The sequence below is a fragment of the Oncorhynchus nerka genome, linkage group LG17, assembly GCF_034236695.1.
Source record: "Oncorhynchus nerka isolate Pitt River linkage group LG17, Oner_Uvic_2.0, whole genome shotgun sequence".
NCBI lineage: Eukaryota > Metazoa > Chordata > Actinopteri > Salmoniformes > Salmonidae > Oncorhynchus > Oncorhynchus nerka.
The window spans coordinates 23,334,847-23,357,667 of NC_088412.1; the positions used below are offsets into that span (position 1 = coordinate 23,334,847).

Sequence of the window (22,821 nt, forward strand, 5' to 3'; positions counted from 1 at the left end):
TGGGTTCCCTGGCAGTGTTTGGATTTGTGGACCAGATGTGTGGAGCTGAAATATTTACCACACTCGCCCTCGCAGCCAGCCCTGCTAAGGTTTTGGGGTGTGTTTTGCTTTGATGAGCACACACAAAAACACTGTGTCCTCCCTCACACACTCTCCCTCTCTCTTTTTCTGCAGACGGAGATCGCCAAGCGCCTGAATGTGATCTGTGCCCAACTCATCCCTTTCCTGTCACAGGAGGTGACACACACATACACACGGTCATGCATATTAACACATCAGTAACACGTTCAATATCTCTCTGACATCCACCCACAGACTGGTGCACATGCTCCTCGTAACAAAGAAGTCCCAGTATAACATTCAGACGTACAGTACCACCAGGAAGCAGACACATACATCAACACAGATGCTGTGACACAGAGTAAAAACACGAATATAAGTCCTATGATGATAGCGATTGCCCATTTACTGCTTATCACTTAGTAACCATTTATTCTCGTGACTTTAAAATGATTTCATTATTAAAATGATTATTTCATTCCAAGTCATCGTCTAGTCTCTATAGAGCTGTTGCCTATGCTGTCTGACAAAATCACTATTTTAGTAGTTCTTCAGCCAGCTGTGCAGGCTGACTGTCATAGTTTCTTTCCAGCTCATCAACTTGGATAGAGTCAACGATATGTTTAGCCTTATTCTAACACTGTTAACATGCACATTGCTCAGCTTGATGTATTTCGCATTTACAAGGGCTGAGACAAACAGACTCTAAGAGCTGTGCAACACACAGCATGTTTTGGTTTCCCTTACAATAGATTTGACAGTCCTGTAAACAGGTCATTTTTACAGAGTAAAATGTAAAAGAGAATGGTATCAACCTACAAGCCATGTGGTCAAAGTATTCAAATGAAACACTGATAAATAGGCATAACATTAGCTCATCATTACACTATTGTTGTTCTATATTAAATCAACCTCTTCACCCTCATCATTCAGTTAGGCCTCATTTAAATTTAATAGTGAAGTAACTTGCACAATTATCGCCCATTCCAAATGAACTGTGGGAGCAATTATTAGGAAATGGAAGACATACAAGACCACTGATAATCTCCCTCGATCTGGGGCTCCACACAAGATCTCAACCCGTGGGGTCAAAATGATCACAGGAAGGGTGAGCAAAAATCCCAGAACCACACGGGGGGAACTAGTGAATGACCTGCAGAGAGCTGGGACCAAAGTAACAAAGCCTACCATCAGTAACACACTACGCCGCCAGGGACTCAAATCCTGCAGTACCAGACGTGTCCCCCTGCTTAAGCCAGTACATGTCCAGGCCCGTCTGAAGTTTGTTAGAGAGCATTTGGATGATCCAGAAGAAGATTGGGAGAATGTCATATGGTCAGATGAAACCAAAATATAACTTTTTGGTAAAAACTCAACTCGTCGTGTTTGGAGGACAAAGAATGCTGAGTTGCATCCAAAGAACACCATACCTACTGTGAAGCATGGGGGTGGAAACATCATGCTTTGGGGCTGTCTTTCTGCAAAGGGACCAGGACGACTGATCCGTGTAAAGGAAAGAATGAATGGGGCCATGTATCGTGAGATTTTGAGTGAAAACCTCATTCCATCAGCAAGGGCATTGAAGATGAAACGTGGCTGGGTCTTTCAGCATGACAATGATCCCAAACACGCAATGAAGGAGTGGCTTTGTAAGAAGCATTTCAAGGTCCTGGAGTGGCCTAGCCAGTCTCCAGATCTCAACGTCATAGAAAATCTTTGGAGGGAGTTGAAAGTCCGTGTTGCCCAGCAACAGCCCCAAAACATCACTGCTCTAGAGGAGCTCTGCATGGAGGAATGGGCCAAAATACCAGCAACAGTGTGTGAAAACCTTGTGAAGACTTATAGAAAATGTTTGACCTCTGTAAATGCCAACAAAGGGTATATAACAAAGTATTGAGAAACTTTTGTTATTGACCAAATACTTATTTTCCATCATAATTTGCAAATAAATTCATTAAAAATACTACAATGTGATTTTCTGGATGATTTTTTTCTTCTCATTTTGTCTGTCATAGTTGAAGTGTACCTATGATGATAATTACAGGCCTCATCTTTTTAAGTGGGAGAACTTGCACAATTTGTGGCTCACTAAATACTTTTTTTGCCCCACTGTATTTGTCATTCATTCATTATTTGTCAAGCATTATTCTAAAGGCCCACTGCAACATGTAGCACATGTTCGTTTCCCTTACTGTAGATGTTATTAGTAATAAAGTTTTAGTAAATAAAACAGTCCCATAACAGCTTCTTTTTACGTAAAAGAGAATAGTATCAACCCACAAGACGTGTGAGCAAATGATTTGCCGCTGATAAAATAGGCATAACAAACTTGTCATTAGAGTATTGTCTTTCTAAATTAAATCAGCCTCTTCACCCTCCTTATCATTCAGTTAGGCTTAATTTAAAAATAAATTGTAGGGTAAGGTGCACAATTATTTCCCGTTCATCCATTTGTCATTCATTCATTCAGTGAGGCGAGAGAGAGGGACCCATTAGCGCCTGGCTGAGTACTAAGGATCTACAGTTAATAATAGGTGTGGGGGGGGAGTAAAAAGACTGATTTCAAAATTCTGACAAATGAGCAGTGTAAAATACACATATTTAGGTAGTCAGGGAAGGAGCTAGGCAAATTTGTTTTTGGGGCTGTTTTTTTTCATTTATTTACAAAATCAAACGTTGGTGGGTGTTGGCCTATGGTGGTTTTAGTGTTAACCGGTTCACATGCTTTTAAAATAATGGTTATATTCCGGGAACAGTATTGATCAATTTTGTTTTTGGTTTGGGTTCTGTTCCTAAAATAATAGTTATTTTCCAGTTTTCAGTTCTGTTCCCTGAACCAGTTCCAACCCGTGCTATATATATATATACCACATTTTTGTATTGAATGTATTTACATTTTGTTAAAATGCAGACTTTTATTTAAGTTTCTCCTCTCCCCATCTCACTGTTACCTTGGCTTGTCCCACAGCACCAACAACAGGTGGTCCAGGCCATGGAGCGCGCCAAGCAGGTGACTATGGGGGAGTTAAATGCATCGATAGGGGTACGTGGACTCCCTCCTCTACCTCATACAGTGTTTAACTCATCGTCTCATACATCTTTATTTTGGTTATTTTGTTTGTGCTTTCTGTGGGTAGCCAATTCCCCCTCCTCCCAGCATGCACACACAGGTTCACAAACACGCACACACAGACAGACAAATTGGTCACTTAGTGCAGGTCTGACTGGAACAGGCTGAGATGAGTGTTAGGAAATGGAGAGGGAGAAGAGAGAGTGATGAAAGATGACACTGTTTGTGTGTCTGCACAATGCTACTGCTGTGTGCCAAGAAACAACCCAATGGCCTCACCAAACCAGAGGACTTTCAAATTGCACATTGCATTGATTTTTACAGCCTGAGAAAAATATTTTAGTGTTATGTGAAGAAATACTATTATTTGAGAGATTCTGATTTTCTTGGCTTTTTTCACATCTTTTTAACAATCATGCACTCCGTGGATTGATTTTGTGTCAGTCTTCTCTCTCCTAGGGAGACTCTCCTTCCCTTCACTCTCCCTCCATCTTGGATGGCACCATGCATGGGCTCCTGCATCACTGGAGACAGACCTCTTTCTGTATACCTCTCCCCCTTCAGCCCCTGTACAGCCCCCATCCAGCCCAGCTCTAACCCTGCATTGTCTTCTCTCTCTCCTTCTTTCAGCAACAGCTGCAGGCGCAGCACCTCTCCCAGCACGTGGCCCAGGGTTTGCAGGGTCTGCACAGTATGCAAATGGGGCCCCATCCCGGGGGCCTCCCTCACCCTGGCCTGGCACTGGGAGGAGGGTCCAGCCTCTTGGCTCTGTCTGGGGCCCTGGGGGCCCAGCTGGCTGCCAAGGAGGGCCACGAGAGGGCCCACCTGGAGGCTGCCGCTGCTGCAGCCGCCGCAGAGCACCACAGAGGTATGGGCTTGGACAGGGACAGGATGGGGAGCAAGATGGAGAAGGACGGGACTGGTAGGGATGGATTAGACTGAAAAATAATGAGATGTGTAGGGTTTAGTCTAGACTGGGGCTTGGCTAGATTGTTGGAGCTGATTGGGTTGGGCTAATAATGTGTGAAATTGATAGTGATATACTAAAGAAATGGACATTTCAAGAAAATACCACGTGTGAGAATGGTGATAGTCATGTTGTATTGTGTTTGCTCTGTTTTGGCTGGCTGCGGGGACGCGGGGCGATGCTGCCCATCATGGACGTAGACCGTGAAGCGGGACCGGTGAGAACGCTACACCCAAGTACACTGCAATATAGTACACTTCACCTCGATCCTCAATCTCCCACAGACACTGAGCCCTGATTTCTTTCTTCCCCATCACATTTAGCCCGGGTGGTTATGGAGTTGACATGGTTTATACAGTTGCTCTTGTCTCATCACCTTCTCTTCCTTCTCCCTCCCTCAGAGCTCTATGTCCAACGGGGATAAGGGCCGTACAGCAGACTACCTCAGCAACGGGAAGAAGAGGAGGGCAGACGAGAAGGAGTTCATGACGGACTATGTTAGTATGCTGCATCGCTGAAAAGTTGATTAGCAATATGTGTGCGTTTGTCACATTAATTCAGTAATTAGGTGGGTGTGTGTACGTGCACATTTTTGAACTAATATCCCACATTTTGATTGCAGGGCAGCGATGCGGATAAGAGTGATGATAATTTGGTGGTGGATGAGGTGAGTTGGCCTGTCTTTGCATCTCAGTTCAAATCTCCTAAATCACTCTGATAATTGACTGATTCAGATTGATGAGAGAAACACTGCCCCCCCCCCCCCCAGGACCCCTCGTCCCCCCGCAGTGTCCACTCCTACTCGTCTCGAGAAAACGGCCTGGACAAGTTGCCCCCGTCTCGTAAAGACGCCCCTCCCCAGGCCAGCCCTGCGTCCCTGGCCTCCTCCAGCAGCCAAGCCTCCCCCTCCCGCAGCAAGGACCGGGAGCCACCGGTATGCTCCGCATCAGTCCATTACATGCCTTTTATTGTGAGACAAACGCACAGCTTCATACAGTTATGCCCGGGGTAAGATGAGTGCTTGTATGTATGGTGAGGCATGCTCAGCCCACACACTTAGTTCCAGCGATGGTCCTTCCATTCAGCCTCAACTCTGTGTCAAGGACGCTCACATCCCATGTGACCCTAGCCTTACTGAGCCTTAGTGAATTACTGCATTTCTACATGACCTCTCTACAGCATAGATTGTAGATACATAGAACAGCAGTGATACAGAAGCCATCTGTTAAATATTCCATTCCAAGTGGTTTCTCCATGTTGGGTGTCCTTCATGTAACTCCACAGCATTAGCACCTTGTGTCTCTCTGAGAACTGTGGTGTGATGGAAGGATATCTCACATTCACGTCACACCATCTCTTCTCTCACACCCTCTCGTTCTCTTTCACACTTTTCAATCTTTACCTCCCTCCTCCTCTCCCCATCTCGCTCTCTCTACTTCCTTCCACCTCTCCCCCATCTCTCTCTCGCTCTGCCTCTCTGTGTCTCGCTCTGTCTGTGTGTCTGTCTCAGAGGGAGAAGTCCAGTACCCCAGGTATGAAGCCAGGCACCCCCCACGGTTCCCAGGACTCCTCCACCCCCGGTCCCAGTGCACCCCCACAGTTCCGGCCCGTCCCTGGCAAACCTGGCGTTGACCCTCTGGGTAAAACCAAGAACATCATGGATCACATGTGTACTGAAGTTTTCACTAGGTTTTTTAATATCAGCCTTGATCATTGATTATCAGATTTTGACTGAAGCAGCCTACAGTTTCCATCTGCATTCAGTATTTGAGTCTATGCATTAATCAAAATGGTAAGCCATGTTCCAACCATTTGAGCTATACAAAATGCCCTTGACATGGGTTACATGATGTGTTTGTGAGAGATGTGCAGTTGTGTGGATTTTCAGCTGGGAGTTTAAGAGAGGACTCTGGCACTTTCATAATTATGCTGTGTCCGTCTATTGCAATGCATCAATCTCCCCTCCCAGCAGCTCCCATTCAGTAGTCAAGTGGCTCCACACTGCTGTGTGGCAGACCAGCCAGCAGAGTGCAGTAGTGCGCTTGTGATGTTCTCGCTTCTGTGGCAGAGAGCTATGCGTTTGAGCCTGTTTGATGTGGAACCCTACATAGAGGATCAGAGCTGGCTCCCAGGCTGGCTGTTTACACAAGGTCTCTGTCTTCTCTAACAGTGTTAACTCTATCAGCCACACTAATGGGAATGGTAATCATGTCCTTTCCCAAAGCAATACAAACTTCTCTTTGTCTCCATCTCTGTATTCATAGTTCTAAGGTAAACATCAGCTACTGGTCTCTGTTGGATTCTAGCTTTTCATTTTTTTTTGTTGCTTTTGTTGCTTTTCTCTCCAATTTCGTGATATCCAATTGGAAGTTAGTCTCGTCTCTGCAACTCCCGTATGGACTCGGGAGAGGCGATGGTCAAGAGCCATGTGTCCTCCGAAACACGACCCAACCAAGCCGCACTGCTTCTTGACACAATGCCCGCGGAACCTGGCCAGCCACACCAATGTGTCGGAGGAAACACCGTACACCTGGTGGCCTGCCACAGGAGTCGCTAAAGCGACTCCCGCTCTTCCTAACACCCACCAGCTTAAACCGGAAGCCAGCCGCACCAATGTGTCGGAAACACTGTTCAACTGACGGCCGAGGTCCGCCTGCAGGCACCCAGCCTGCCACAAGGAGCCGCTAGAGTGCGATGAGCCAAGTGAAGCCCCCCCCCTAACCCGGACGACACTGGGCCAATTGAGACGCCCAATCACAGCCGGTTGTGATAGAGGCCGAGATCGAACCCGGGTCTGTAGTGACACCTCTAGCACTGCGATGCAGTGCCTTAGATGACTGCGCCACTCGGGAGGACCCTGATTCTTAATCTTATCTCCTCTCTCCCTCCCGCCCTCCTCTCTCCCCTTTTCTCCTCTCCCCATCAGCTCTGGGTCTGAGGAACCCTCTGGCGGTGCAGGGAGCGTATCCCCCCGGGGCATTTAGCCTGCCCCCTCCAGGAGTGAACGGGGAGCTGGCAGGGGCAGCGGCAGCCTATGGGGCGGGGCTCCATCTGGTCTCCCCCCAGATGAACGGCTCTGCAGCTGCCGCAGCTGCAGCCGGATATGGACGATCACCAGTGGTGAGAGAGGGATGGGGTAGTGATGGAGGGAAGGTAAACGGAAAGAGAGCGAGAGGGAAACGGAATATATATATATATATCTATATACACACACACATACATACATACATACATACATACATACATACATACATACATACAAACAAACAATGTCGGAAGTTTACGTACACCTTAGCCAAGTACATTTAACTCAGTTTTTCACAATTCCTGACATTTAATCCTAGTAAAAATTCCCTGTCTTAGGTCAGTTAGGATCACCACTTTATTTTAAGAATGTGAAATGTCAGAATAATAGTAGAGATTTATCTTAGCCTTTTATTTCTTTCATCACATTCCCAGTGGGTCAGATACACTCAATTAGTATTTGGTAGCATTGTTTAACTTGGTCAAATGTTTCGGGTAGCCTTCCACAAGCTTCCCACAACAAGTTAGGTGAATTTTGGCCCATTCCTTCTGACAGAGCTGGTGTGACTGAGTCAGGTTTGTAGTTCTACTTTCAGTTCTACCGACAAATTTCTATAGGATTGAGGTCAGTGCCTTGTAATGGCCACTCCAATACCTTAACTTTGTTGTCCTTAAGCCATTTTGCTTGGGGTCATTGTCCATTTGGAAGACCCATTTGCGACCAAGCTTGAACTTCCTGACTGATGTCTTGAGATGTTGCTTCAATATATCCACATAATTTTCCTACCTCATGATGCCATCTATTTTGTGAAGTGCACCAGTTCCTCCTGCAGCAAAGCACTCCCACAACATGATGCTGCCACCCCCGTGCTTCACGGTTGGGATGGCGTTCTTCAGCTTGCAAGCATCCCCCGTTTTCCTCCATACATAACGATGGTCATTATGGCCAAACAGTTCTATTTTTGTTTCATCAGACCAGAGGACATTTCTCCAAAGTATGATCTTTGTCCCCATGTGCAGTTGCAAACCGTAGTCCGGCTTTTTTATGGCGGTTTTGAAGCAGTGGCTTCTTTTTTGCTGAGTGGTCTTTCAGGTTATGTCGATATAGGACTTGTTTTACTGTGGATATAGATCATTTTGTACCTGTTTCCTCCAGCATCTTCACAAGGTCCTTTGCTGTTGTTCTGGGATTGATTTGCACTTTTCGCACCAAAGTACGTTCATCTCTAGGAGACGGAACCTGTCTCCTTGCTGAGCGGGGTGACGGTTGCATGGTCCCATGGTGTTTATACTTGCGTACTATTGTTTGTAGAGATGAACGTGGTACCTTCAGGTGTTTGGAGATTGATAGCAAGGATGACCCAGACTTTTTTTTCTGAGGTCTTAACTGATATCTTTTGACTTCCCCATGATGCCAAGCAAAGAGGCACTGAGTTTGAAGGTAGGCCTTGAAATGCATCCACAGGTACACCTCCAATTGACTCAAATGATGTCAATTAGCCTATCAGAAGCTTCTCAAGCCATGACATCATTTTCTGGAGTTGTCCAAGCTGTTTAAAGGCACAGTCAACTTGGTGTATGGAAACTTCTGACCCACTGGAATTGTGATACAGTGAATTATAAGTGAAATAATCTGTAAACAATTGTTGTAAAAATTACTTGTGTCATGCAACAAAGTTGATGTCCTAACCGACAAAACTATAGTTGGTTAAACAAGATATTTGTGAAGTGGTTGAAAAGCTAGTTTTTTTGACTCCAACCGAAGTGTATGTAAACTTCCGACTTCAACTGTGTCTGTGTTCATGCACTTGCACACTGAGTACGCTTTTATTGAAAATGAAATGATATGACCTCATAAACCAGTTATATCTCTTCGTGGTATGGACTGATTATTCACTGTGGGGAAACGGTACATTTCTAATATGTGGTTGTAACTGCAGTTGTAACTGCTCTGTCAGATGCCTGAGCTAACATGTTGTCCATGTCCTCCAGGTGGGCTATGAGTCTCCTCACCCCCACATGAGGGTACCAGGGTTACCCGCCAGCCTGCAGTCCACTGCCTCAGGGAAACCGTGAGTACTGTTCTCTACAGTTCTCTCTGCTACCACAGCCACTTATACGGTCATCACACCCTCTAATTCTCTGACCACAGCACAATTTTACTGTTATGTCTTCATACTCGTTTGTTGCTATTGTAGGCTTTTATTGTCTTGAGGGTAACCTCAAGCTTCAGCTTTGTTGAAGGCCCAGTGCAGTCAAAAAACTGCACATTTTCCTGTGTTTTTATATATATTTTCACACGGAGGTTGGAATAATCAGCGGTGTGGACTCAGTTGCATGACTTGGACTCTATTCTGACTCCAATTGCAAATTTGACTTGAGACTTGACTTGATAGCAAATAATGACTTGACTTGGAGCCTCAAGACTATGCTTTGACTTGAGACTGTTGATATGAAATGATCTGGGCAGGTTTTGTAAAGTTTTGTCACTCATTTTGTGGCACGGTGTCTCTGTTGATTACTCTCCACGCAGCCAGAGACTGTTGCATCGACTTGCAAAAGAAGTGAAAAATATTTTCTAGTGAAATGTAAACTCTGCTCTCTGATTGGACCAGCTAACTGTTAATCAACACATGTCAGGGTAGTGCAGTTCTCAAAGTGAGATGGTTTTGGGGGGTCGCGAGTGTGAAATTGAATGGAATAAATATATATTTTTCATATATTTTAATAGGCCACCATTTGTATTTTCTATGTATCTTTGTCCATTTGATCTGATTTCTAATATAGGCCTAATGTATTGCACTAAATTGTCTCAAAAATCTCATCTGTGTTTCAGAACACAAAAATTGCATGTCTTGATTGTTGACCAGTCATCAGCATAGGCACCCATAGGCGAGCACGCATACCCAGAGATTAGTGTCCAGAAAGCTCTTGTTTACTTTTCTCTGGCAAAAACAGAGTAGGCCTACGTTTTATATTATTCATATAAAATACCGTTTAGAAATCTACTACAGACATATTTTAGCAAGAACAATAACAGGCTACCTGGCGATTTCATTGATCATTTTCATATTTCAGATAGGCCTAGTTTGGGTGCTACTGGCTATAGGTCTAAAGATGGTTGTAACATCGCACTGCCTTCAATATTATGGTATGAAGATGTAACATTCTGGCGAATGAATTATGGTATTCGTGAGGAAGAGGGTCTACCCAGTTGGCAACGAGCATTCGGTGGGCAGGCGGCCCTCAAGTGATAGGACGAGGCGCTGACAGACCGTGCTTTCCACCCTATCCTGCAACCCCCGCTGCATACAGTTAGGCCTTATGATTCTGCTTGCTCTGGACAGAGAAGTGAAATGATATCCCTGATATCCAGTTAATATTGGCTGCTAACATGAATGACTTTCAGATAAACTGCATTTTACAACCGGATTTGTATTTCTGTGTCTTGCGTTTTGAAAAATGCTTTGCCATTTATGTCTCTAATGACAGGTGATTATGCGCACTCGTGTGCATGGGGGGGGGGGGGGGGGGGTCGTGAGCTTTGAACCGCTGCTTTTTGGGGGTCTTCTACACCTGCATTGCTTGCTGTTTGGGGTTTTAGGCTGGGTTTCTGTACAGCACTTTGAGATATCAGCTGATGTACGAAGGGCTCTATAAATATATTTGATTTGATGTTTAGGACCGCTATAGGATCTGGTGCAGCGCAAACGTCAAATTGTAGGGAGAAAAGTTTGACATAAATATCCAGCTCCAAATATTGTTTGGTGACTATATTAACTGGTTACTTTGCAAGCTCACCAGCAATGGAGTGTCAATGAACAATGACTAGCATAGGTCTATCTACTGGTCTTATGGTAAATTGATCATTTACTTATGAAGCTTGCATTTGGAATTTGTTATTAAACTTAATTCTTACATATCAAAATGTGTTAGACAAAATACTGAAACGGCCTGTCTGGTAGCTTCAACAAATAGACAGATTTGTAGTTGTACATGCAAGTCATTGTATGTAAAGCGTTTTTTTTGCTTGACTTGAGACTTGTCTTGACTCTTCTTAGAATGCACGACCTGGTCTTGACTAGACTCGTTCTACTTGGGACACAATTTGAGACTCTGACCTTGTGATTGGCGTTTGAGCCAACTGATTGGCTCAAACGCATTAAGGAGGAAAAAATTGGACAAATTAAAATGTATTTGATTTACTTAAACAATTATTTACTACAAGATTCCATATGTATGTCATAGTTTTGATGTCTTCACTATTATTCTACAATGTAGAAAAGAGTAAAAAATAAAGAAAAACCCTTGAATGAATAGGTGTTCTCGAATTTTTGACCGGTAGTGTATACAGTAATATTTTTGTTCTTCTCCTCCCTCTGTTTACCTCCTCTCTCTCACCAGTGCCTACTCTTTCCATGTAAGTGCGGATGGACAGATGCAGCCGGTGCCTTTCCCTCCAGACGCCCTGCTGGGCCCGGGCATCCCGCGGCACGCCCGGCAGATCCACACTCTGAACCATGGAGAGGTGGTGTGTGCCGTTACCATCAGCACCTCCACACGCCACGTCTACACCGGCGGCAAGGGGTGTGTCAAGGTGTGGGACATCAGCCAGCCTGGCAGCAAGAGTGCCATGGCCCAGCTCGACTGTCTGGTGAGTGGAGAGACACACTCTGCTTAGAGACACAAACACACTGACACCAAAGAGATAGCAAAGGAAGGACTCACTCAAACAGTGGTCATGTAATGACAACTTAAAGTGATAGGCATTTTATTTGTATTTTTTTAATACTTTACAGTGTACATGAAAAATGTATGTACCAAGTTGTCTTGAAGGGAAATGTTGCTGGGTGGTAATGTTTTACTCTGGTGGTACTGCTGCGGCTGCAATCCTTGGAGGACTTAATTCTGCTGCGGTCATATTATTAATAGTTGTGAATTTTATGTTGCCCACCGCACACAGACACATTTGCACCCTATAATTACTTGAGTTATTTTCTGTTACCCAATCAGAATAGGGATAACTACATCCGCTCCTGCAAACTCCTCCCTGATGGCCGGACCCTCATCGTTGGAGGCGAGGCCAGCACACTGTCAATCTGGGACTTGGCCACACCCACTCCCCGCATCAAGGCGGAGTTGACGTCTTCTGCCCCGGCCTGCTACGCTCTGGCCATTTCCCCCGACAACAAGGTCTGCTTCTCCTGCTGCAGCGACGGAAACATTGTAGTCTGGGACCTGCACAACCAGACCCTGGTTAGGTAAGGAGAGGAGATGAGGCTAGGAGAGGGGGGAAACATTGTAGTCTGGGACCTGCACAACCAGACCCTGGTCAGGTAAGGAGAGGAGAACGAGCGGGGGATAAAGAGGAAGATGAGGCTAGGAGAGGGGAAATATTGTGGTATGGGACCAACACAACCAGATCCTGGGCAGAAGAGGAGAAGGAGGGTAGTGTAGGGCTGGAGAGGAGGAGGAGGAGGGTAGTGTAGGGCTGGAGAGGAGGAGGAGGGTAGTGTAGGGCTGGAGAGGAGGAGGAGGGTAGTGTAGGGCTGGAGAGGAGGAGGAGGAGGAGGGGGTAGTGTAGGGCTGGAGAGGAGGAGGAGAGGAGGGTAGTGTAGGGCTGGAGAGGAGGAGGAGGAGGGTAGTGTAGGGCTGGAGAGGAGGAGGAGGAGGGTAGTGTAGGGCTGGAGAGGAGGAGGAGGAGGGTAGTGTAGGGCTGGAGAGGAGGAGGAGGAGGGTAGTGTAGGGCTGGAGAGGAGGAGGAGGAGGGTAGTGTAGGGCTGGAGAGGAGGAGAAGGAGGGTAGTGTAGGGCCGGAGAGGAGGAGGAGGAGGGTAGTGTAGGGCCGGAGAGGAGGAGGAGGAGGGTAGTGTAGGGCCGAGAGGAGGAGGAGGAGGAGGAGGGTAGTGTAGGGCCGGAGAGGAGGAGGAGGAGGGTAGTGTAGGGCCGGAGAGGAGGAGGAGGAGGGTAGCGTAGGGCTGGAGAGGAGGAGGAGGAGGGTAGCGTAGGGGCTGGAGAGGAGGAGGAGGGTAGCGGAGAGGAGGAGGAGGAGGGTAGGGCTGGAGAGGAGGAGGAGGAGGAGGGTAGTGTAGGGCTGGAGGAGGAGAAGGAGGGTAGTGTAGGGCTGGAGGGGGTAGGAGAAGGAGGGTAGTGTAGGGCTGGAGAGGAGGAGGAGGGGGTAGCGTAGGGCTGGAGAGGAGGAGGAGGGGTGTAGCGGAGAGGAGGAGGGGAGGAGGAGGAGGGCTGGAGAGGAGGAGGAGGAGGGGGTAGGGCGGGGCTGGAGAGGAGGAGGAGGAGGGGTGTAGGGCGGAGAGGAGGAGAGGGGAGGGCGTAGGGCTGGAGAGGAGGAGGAGGGTAGTGTAGGGCTGGAGAGGAGGAGGAGGAGGAGGGGGTAGTGTAGGGCTGGAGAGGAGGAGGAGGGGGTAGTGTAGGGCTGGAGAGGAGGAGGAGGGAGGGGGTAGTGTAGGGCTGGAGAGGAGGAGGAGGGAGGGTAGTGTAGGGCTGGAGAGGAGGAGGAGGAGGGTAGTGTAGGGCTGGAGAGGAGGAGGAGGAGGGTAGTGTAGGGCTGGAGAGGAGGAGGAGGGGGGGTAGTGTAGGGCTGGAGAGGAGGAGGAAGGAGGGGAGGGGAGGGTAGTGTAGGGCTGGAGAGGAGGAGGAGGGTAGTGTAGGGCTGGAGAGGAGGAGGGTAGTGTAGGGCTGGAGAGGAGGAGGAGAAGGAGGGTAGTGTAGGGCTGGAGAGGAGAGTGAGAGGGTAGTGTAGGGCTGGAGAGGAGGAGGAGGGTAGTGTAGGGCTGGAGAGGAGGGGGGCTGTGTAGGGCTGGAGAGGAGGGGGTAGTGTAGGGCTGGAGAGGAGGAGGGTAGTGTAGGGTTGGAGAGGAGGAGGAGGAGGGTAGTGTAGGGCTGGAGAGGAGGAGGAGGGTAGTGTAGGGCTGGAGAGGAGGAGGAGGAGGAGGGTAGTGTAGGGCTGGAGAGGAGGAGAAGGAGGGTAGTGTAGGGCTGGAGAGGAGGAGGAGGAGGAGGGTAGTGTAGGGCTGTAGAAGAGGAGAAGGAGGGTAGTGTAGGGCTGGAGAGGAGGAGGAGGAAGGTAGTGTAGGGCTGGAGAGGAGGAGGGTAGTGTAGGGCTGGAGAGGAGGAGAAGGAGGGTAGTGTAGGGCTGGAGGGGAGAAGGGTAGAGGGGAAGAGAGCAGGGCAGTGGGCTAGATGACTATGGATCACATCTGAATGGCTCTGGGTTGATGTTGATTGTATCTCTGTGCTCCCCAGGCAGTTCCAGGGCCACACTGACGGGGCCAGCTGTATTGACATCTCCAACGATGGGACCAAACTGTGGACGGGGGGGCTGGACAACACAGTACGCTGCTGGGACCTGAGAGAGGGACGACAGCTGCAGCAGCACGACTTCACCTCACAGGTACTGACACCAACTGAGACTAGATCAGGGCCAGTATTCACAGTGTCTCAGAGTATAAAATTGATTCTAAGAATATACTGAGAATATACATTTTACCCCTACTTTTATGAGTGAAAATAAAATCTCTGCATGAAGCCTCCTTAGTCATAACAGTCCCACCATGTCAACATGTATTTAGGACACCTCATGAGCTGTCCTAAACAGTTAAGTTACCAGCAGGTGTCTTGATAATAGAAAAATGCAGCGAGTCAGTGGTTCCTGCACCACATGCAACTGCTTTGGAGTTGTTGAAAGAGTGTTTTGATATGTCTATATGACCAATCCTTATACAATCTAGGTCTGTGTACAACAGTAGACTTATCTCTTGTGCTCTAGACAATGATTTCACAAGATATGCCTAGATACTTAGAACCATAAGGCTAATAAATAATAAATCTTCTTTTTGATTATTTAATTAAACTACATATGTGTTATTTCAAGTTATCCTTTTAGAGTGCAATTTCACATTGTAAAGAAAAATGTTAACTTTGATTGTTCGATGAACATTCTAGACCTTTCAAATGATTTATATAACATTATCGGTAAGTGACTTGATGCCTACTGTGCCAAAGCAATTTAGTTGTGTGTTAATATAATGGTAATATTATAAAAAAGTCCACTTTTAACAACCATCAGTTAGTTAAAAAAAGGTTGGCCCCTTTATTTTCTCTTTTTTACATATTTGAGATATGAATTGCTCTTCAACTAAAACCTAATATTAGATGAAGGCTACCTGGGTGAACAAATAACCTGTTGCATACCTTTGTTTATTAAATAAATGAAAAAGTATCAACACCCCTGTGTGAAAAAGTAATTGCCTCTTTACACTCAATAACTGGTTGTGCTACCTTTTTAGGAAGTGTTTGGTTGCAGTCATTGCAGCTATAGTTCATCAGTCTCTCACATCACTGTGGAGGAATTTTGGCCCACTCTTCCATGCAGAACTGCTATAACTCAGCGAAACATTTGTGGGTTTTCGAGTACGACCTGCTCATTTCAGGTCCTGCCACAACATTTCAATCAGGTTTAGGTCTAGACTTTGACTAGGCAATTCCAGGTTTCTTTTCAGCCATTCTGATGTAGACTTGCTTTTGTGTGTTGAATCATTGTCTTGCTGCATGACCCAGCTGCGCTTCAGCTTAACCATGAATTCTACTCTGTATCAATTCTCTGATACACAGCAGAATTAATGGTTCTTTCAAGGAGGGCAAGTTGTTCATGTCCTGAGGCAGCAAAGCATCCCCAAACCATCACACTACCACAACGCTGGATCCAAAAAGTAACATATTGAATCTGTATAGGGTGATCATCCAGGTGCTTCCTGGCAAACTTGAGTCAGCGTTTTGGACGACATGGGTCCCATTATGCCTGGCGAAAACCAAACACTGCATTCCACAGTAAGAACCTCGTACCAACGGTCAAGTATGGTGGTGGTAGAGTGACGGTTTGGGGACCTGGAAGACTTATGTATGTTTTGAAACGTGCTATAGAGATCACAGCTGGTGATGCCTTATCGCGATTGGTTATTCCCTATTTGAAACAATGTCAATGAGCATCATCACTATCTTTTCTTTGCAGTAACTGTTGTGATTACCAGCTGAGATAAACCTGTGTTGATTTTAATCCTTGCTCAGAGTTTGTCTGAGCAGTGTCTTAACATCATCCTAAAACCTACTCTGAGCTTTGAGTGTTTTTAGTCTTAACACGATTCCTAAAACTTTTTCTGAGATGCTATGTGGATACATCCCAGTACTGTACTTCACTTGTTAATATATATGGAGTGGCTGCGTTTCCGGATTTTCTGGAACCCGATTTGCCGTAGCTAAATATGGAGATTTATGCGCATGTGAAGTATTTTTTTTTAAAATTTACGTACTGCTGCCTATGTAGCGGCTCTCAGTAGTGATTGGAAGTTTGGATCTTTTTACTGACTCCAATCTTTTCAACTCATTCAGTCAAAATAACATCTTTCAACTCATTTAGTTTGATTCAGTAATGCCCAGAGCACGCAGGACCCCCCCCCCTACCGGCAAACTTAAAACTGGAATCATGTTTCTACAAGCTTCTAGTTCACTGTTGGAGGCTTATTGTAGCTGTCATTTGTGACTGTTTGAAGCACGCTTTTATAAGTATCAATGTACATACGATTATTTATTGATGGCTTTGAAACGAGGTCTAGTTGTGGCCACAAAGGACTAGATTGTGAACGACTTTTGGCGGAATGCTTTCGGCTTGACTGCCGCGAGGGAGATTAGCACAATATCGTTTGAACTGCAGCAGCTCCCCAAATGAATTGTTCGAGTGTTGAGCAGAGGCGGGTGTTTTGTTTTGGTTCTACAAAGCTGTGTCCATCGATAACATTCGCTAATCAATTAATTGCGTTCATTCTTGCACCATGTGATCAATTATCAGTTCTAAACATGTACTTTTCTTTGTCAAACTGTATCCACAGCCACAGCCTAATATACAAGACCTGTTGCTCCATTCAGTCGTGTAATGAGCTAGTTCTCTCTCGTCGCTCTTTCTCTCTCATCCTCTCCCTCCCTCCAGATCTTTTCTTTGGGCTACTGTCCTACAGGAGAGTGGCTGGCAGTGGGCATGGAGAGCAGTAATGTAGAAGTGCTGCATGTCTCCAAACCAGACAAGTACCAGCTGCACCTCCATGAGAGCTGTGTGCTCTCCCTCAAGTTTGCCTACTGTGGTACGTACCACACTGCTAATTGTTCAATTCAAATGTTTTCTTGTGTGATCTTGAGGACAAAATAAAATTTTTAGTCATTTAGCAGACTCTTATCCAGAGCGACACACAATTAGTGCATTCATCTTAAGTAGCTAGGTGGGACAACCACATATCTCATTCATAGTAAGTACATTTTCCTTCAGTAAAGTATCTATGAGCAAAAGGCTAGTAGGAAAATAAGAAAAAGGGAGGAAGACTTATTTAAGATACTCTTTTGAATAGGTAGGGTTAGCCTGAAATGACTGTGGCTCACAAAGCAGACGTCTCTTTCTCCCGGTATGCAACAAACTAGCCATCCCTCTGTCATGCTGCATCTCCTCTGCCCATCTCTCATTGTGTGTGTCTTTGGTTCTGCAGGTAAATGGTTTGTGAGCACAGGCAAAGATAACCTTCTGAACGCATGGCGGACACCCTATGGATCAAGCATATTCCAAGTAGGTCCCCGCTTTGATTTACTACTGGTTTGTGCCTTAAACTTTGTCACTAGAGAAATTCTATTTCAAATGCATTTGTTGGATTTCTAGTTAATTAAGCCATTTATTATATAAATCACTTTTTTTATAATGATATTGTCTCTGAATATGTGTGTGTGTGTAACTGGAGTCTTAATTAAAAAAAAAAAAAAATTTTGTTTCTCCAGTCAAAGGAGTCGTCTTCTGTGCTCAGCTGTGACATCTCCCCTGATGACCAGTTCATTGTGACAGGCTCGGGTGACAAGAAGGCCACTGTGTACGAAGTCATCTACTGATGAGGGAGCACTCTGATTGGATAAAGTGGGGGTGAGGCTCCCTTGGCGCACCAATGGACTGTAAAGAGAGTGGTGGGCGTCGTGGAGACCAGAGACACATTGTACTTTGTTTTATTTACTTTCGTAAAGGATGCAGATGAGGGTGAAGTCGAATATCTGGAACTTTGACCTTAAAAAAAAAATATGCTCAGAAAAAGCTGGTAGTCTAGCGACACAAAACGTGGGATTCCTCCAAAGACCTCTGATTTTCCCTCACCTTTTTTCTCTCTTTTTTTTACAAAATGAAAAAACATATTTTTTTAGCCTTAGAATTCATGATGAGCAGTAGGACCATGGTGTGTGCACAGAGGGAGATAAGGGGGTTGTGAGTGGTGGGGGGGGGTGACTACAGTTTTGTGTGTAGCCTTACCCAGTCTCTGCTCGTATCACTGTCTGTCTGTACTCATCTAGCAGATGGCATGGTGGACAGACAGTTTGCTGTGAGATTCCAATGACTAAAGGTGGTTAGATTCAGCAGCAATATGATTGTATTGTAATACATGATAAAAGGACAGAACACTATCCAGAATACAAAACTAAAATTTGTGTTCACAGTATTCTGCAATTTCAGGGAAATGGCTACTTACATCAACACTCAACAATTACATGTTTTCTATTGTATTTGTTAGGGCACATAGACAGGTATTTTCACTACTGCATCGTGACCTTTGAACTCAGTATATATCAACTGTAAATAAAGCTCTCTGAAGGCAAAAAAAAAGACATTCGTGGGTCAGATTTGCTTAGAGCCGGGGAGAAAAAGAAATGGAAAAACAACTAAATTGTATGATGGTTTGTACATTGTAGTTGAGTAACTTTTAAGTGCATATTCCCAAGAGCAGCAGGACTGTGACTAACCACCATACAGGGCTGATGGGTCTGGAAAGGTTGGTAAGATGTCTGCAGCCACACAGCTTAGTGGGAGCTTTGATATGAGTCTGACTGTCTGCTGCTTTTAATGTCATTGTGTCCTTAACTGGAAGTGTGGCTGAGGAGGACCTGCCTCTAACTTCAGTGTCCTCTCAACCCTTCCCTACACACCCTGTGTATTCGCTCTCTATAGTACAGCTTTGCTCAGAACAGAAGCCTCAACCATGAGTAGGTCTCATATCCAAAGGTGGACATGTTCCATGAGTGGGGAGTTCTGCCTGTGTACAGATGGATAATGATAACACAATGTGTTCAAAGCTACTGTGTGCCCCCCTGTAAATCTGAACGGTCTGAAGAGTACATGTTGCGTATAGCAGCGATGTCATGGAGGCCCATGTCTTTATAATGTACTCATTAGGAGTGGGATGAAGTGGCCCTGGCCTGGACATTTACCTGGAGGAGCTGGTGATTTATGGGATGATGGAGGTATTCTCTAGATGGGGAGCCGGTGTGTACTGGCCAAGGAATAGACCTGTGGGCTAGGTGAAAGACGTTAGGGCTGGGGGAATGATGTGGGCAAGAGTAGATCTAGGTGATGTAATGAGACCAATAAACTATTTTGTATGGTTCTTGGTGTTTTCATACTGTACTGCATGTTTCCAACATTCTAAACTGCATTCAATAAGAACAATGAATACTCAGCAGGCACTTAAAAGATGAACCATTTATTTTTCCAGTCGTAGTATTTCTTGTAGAACACATGGGAAATTCGTTAGAAAGGAAAACGATTCATTTATTACATTTTAATTTCATTGGCTTTAAGTCATTAAATAAGAGCACTATTCAATCCGTAGCTCTGAAGAGCTGTGCTACAGTGCGGTAGAAATTTAACCGCAATGTTCCCACTTTCAAGGAGACTTCATTAACGATAAAAAAGCGGCATATGTCAGCGCAATCGAAGATGACCCTTGAATTTCAATCGCGCTACGGATTGAATCGAGCACTTAAAACAAGTTATTAATTGTTGTAACAGAAAGCAGGGGCTGTGAAGGTTTTACTGACATTGACCACGTTTACATGCACACCAATATCCCGTTATTCTGGATACTTAAGTATTTTGTTTCTAAGTAGACGCATAAAATGGGATATGTTTTACAATAACCCGAAAAAGCTTGTATCCCGGTTCTGAGAACCAGATAAGATGCCTGGGATACTGTGGCATATAAACATTTTATCCCGTTTCGAATATCATGGGAATTTTCATCTGATTGTCAAACAAATCACTTTAAAAAGTAGGCTACCATAATAATTCCATAATTTATTTTGCTTAGACTCTGTACTGGACCGTATAGCTTACTGACTACTTTCACCCTTATTTTTACAAATTTCTGACATTTAGTAGGCCAGAATATGATTTCCAACATTCGGTAAACCATTTGCCAACTAGTTAGATTCATGCAGCTTCTCTTCTTTCATAACTTGTTGCCCAAGAAGACTGAATAAAGTAGTGCACACCAGAATGTCTTACGCCAATAGAATGAATGCATTAGTAATCTAATTAACACCAGTAAAGTTGTCTTTCATTAAGGTACCGGGGAGAAAATGCAATAATTTAAACGGTGGAATGATTGGTCCTGTGCAAAATGTCCAAATGTGATCAGTTTGACTGGTTTTAAGGAAATGAAAAGCTGATGAATCAAGTTTCCAAAAAGACTTCAGTTTGTCTTGGTGCATATTTTCATGTGGTTGAAATACTGTCTGCTTGCATAAGTGACCAAGATAAAAACGCATTACACGCATTTTCCCCAAGAGATCATTTTTCTCACTCTAGTTCCTGACAATTTACATTAGTTGTATAATTTTACTGCAAGAAATGCATAATTCAGCAGGAGTTAATATTATGTTATACTATATGTGAGGTTATAGACCTACAGTTAGTGTCCAGATTTCAGTTACTATTCCATTTAGCCCATAACTTAAAATGAGGAATATTCTGTTTATTCATAGATACAGGGATATCAAAGGTGCATGTAAATTAACTGATCCCAAATAAGACCTTAAGCGGGATATGAGCTACAATCCGGAATACATGTACGCATGTAAATGTGGTCAGTGAGCTGAGAGACACCCGCAATAACATCTGCTAAATATGTGTATGTGACCAATAAAATTTGATTTTGAATTGAGAGAGACTGTCTATGGCTGACAGGCAATGAGAGGGATGGGGAGGCAGGCACCATATACTGTACACTTCCCAATGTCTCTTCACCTTTCCCCAACACAGCGACATGACCGAACATCTGCTGCTGTATACTGACCGACTATAGATTGAACAGAAACACTGAAATAGCATTACACACTAATGACTGAACCTACATAAGTACAGTTATCACTTCTGCTTGAAACAGGAACAAAAACAGGAGTCGGAACAAGCCTTCCCCAAAATGGTAGCCCAGTTTTAGGACCCCTGTGGTGTTGTGAAAAGGGCAGTACAGTCCACTGCTTGTCACCATCACCAAGGAGAAGGACACAGATAAAAACAACAAAAAAAGACAAATATATTTCCCTCACCCACTTGTGTGTCACTAGGTTGTGTAGTGTATCGCTTAATTTTGCTCTCCAAGGCCAACGTACAGACGTAGGCAAACACAACACCCTCTTAAAATATTCAATATTCAAGAAGCTTGAGCGTGACTTAAAACAAATGTACACATTAAGCTCTGTGACAAGTTCTACCGAAGCAGGGTTTTGCAATGTACGTGGATATCATCAATTTCCTTATTTGCTACACGTTGAAGCATGTAGTATTAAACAGGGAAGTTAAATGAGCATTAAACGGTGAGTGGTGTCAGGAGAACAAGCCATTGGTAAGCATGAAGATGAACAGCATAGCCCAGTGTTGCTCCTGTCTGTTTAGTGTTTGTGGCACAGGGGCCCGCTGAGACTCAGATTGACTCTGCTCCTCATTAAACGCGGCCTTTGTGAGACAAAAGTAAAATAGATATTAGGGGAGTGAGACAGGGAGCGCTGCTATGAATATTTAATTGGGTGCAGGGCTGTGTGTGTGTGTGTGTGTATATCTGTGTTGTGGGTATATCTCTGGGGCAGAGCTCCAGCACTTCTCCAGCCCGGCTCACGGTGATAGCTCTCCCAAGCTCCTGACACCCCTTGCTGGGGAGTTGTGGCGCAGCGTTGGCATCATTAAGGGTTCCACTGTCTGACTAATGAATCGATTGTCTGGTATCAGTGCTCCTCGCTGCAGCTCCCAGAGTGGCTCGCTCCTCCTCTGGGGTTTCCCTTCTGCTGAGCTCTTAATCAGAAAACAGCACTAATTACCCTCCTTTTCTCCCTCCCCTTCCTTCTCTTGTTATCTCTAGCCCTCTCCCTCCATCTTACTCTCCCTCTTTCTACCCTGCCTCATCCTCAGGGCTATGGTGGTAGTGTACATGCTGGGATGAGCAGCTAGCTGAGATGAGGGGGGTGTTGTAGTAGGGTCCTTTGGGAGCTGGAGCTGGGAAGATTGCTACTGTACAAAAGAGCCATAGCTGCCCCCACGTGCCCCTGCTGTAGTCCTGAAGTAGGTATCCCACCCCCCACCCCCCCCCACACACACACACACTTATTTCCTGTTCTCAGTAGACCACCTCATACACGGTGGCCTTCTTGTCTCCAGAACCAGTCACTATGTACTTATCATCCGGTGACACGTCACAACTCAGGACAGACGAGGACTCCTTGGACTGACAGAGAGAGAGCGAGAAGAAGAAAGGAGAGCGGGAGGGGAAAGAGACGGAGAGAGGAAGAAAAGAAAGAAGTTGTTACAAATCAGTGAGTCATCCATGAACTCTGATGTG

The 22,821-nt window shown here is 45.3% G+C and overlaps 1 protein-coding gene and 1 pseudogene across 9 annotated transcripts in view; one reads left to right on the plus strand and one right to left on the minus strand.

The window, feature by feature from the left end:
* Positions 1–19,596, plus strand: part of LOC115144912 (transducin-like enhancer protein 1) — a 51,225-nt gene extending 31,629 nt beyond the window's left edge. For 5 of the 9 annotated variants that reach the window (XM_065003067.1, XM_065003064.1, XM_065003069.1 and 2 more), the window contains 16 exons: positions 175–237; positions 3,029–3,103; positions 3,761–3,997; positions 4,252–4,314; positions 4,499–4,594; positions 4,720–4,764; positions 4,867–5,031; positions 5,608–5,767; positions 7,024–7,217; positions 9,114–9,193; positions 11,526–11,775; positions 12,135–12,382; positions 14,384–14,531; positions 17,121–17,271; positions 17,668–17,744; positions 17,951–19,596. In XM_065003067.1, the coding sequence (XP_064859139.1) occupies positions 175–237; positions 3,029–3,103; positions 3,761–3,997; positions 4,252–4,314; positions 4,499–4,594; positions 4,720–4,764; positions 4,867–5,031; positions 5,608–5,767; positions 7,024–7,217; positions 9,114–9,193; positions 11,526–11,775; positions 12,135–12,382; positions 14,384–14,531; positions 17,121–17,271; positions 17,668–17,744; positions 17,951–18,058 (2,160 nt within the window). In that variant the 3' untranslated portion in view covers positions 18,059–19,596. Of the gene's footprint in view, positions 1–174; positions 238–3,028; positions 3,104–3,760; positions 3,999–4,251; positions 4,315–4,498; positions 4,595–4,719; positions 4,765–4,866; positions 5,032–5,607; positions 5,768–7,023; positions 7,218–9,113; positions 9,194–11,525; positions 11,776–12,134; positions 12,383–14,383; positions 14,532–17,120; positions 17,272–17,667; positions 17,745–17,950 lie in introns of all 9 variants that reach the window. The other 4 variants (XM_029686046.2, XM_065003066.1, XM_065003068.1 and 1 more) reach the window with 4 other exon arrangements.
* An 80-nt stretch (positions 19,597–19,676) lies between these two features.
* The window catches only part of LOC115144914 (transducin-like enhancer protein 4), a 97,359-nt pseudogene continuing 94,214 nt past the window's right edge, over positions 19,677–22,821 (minus strand).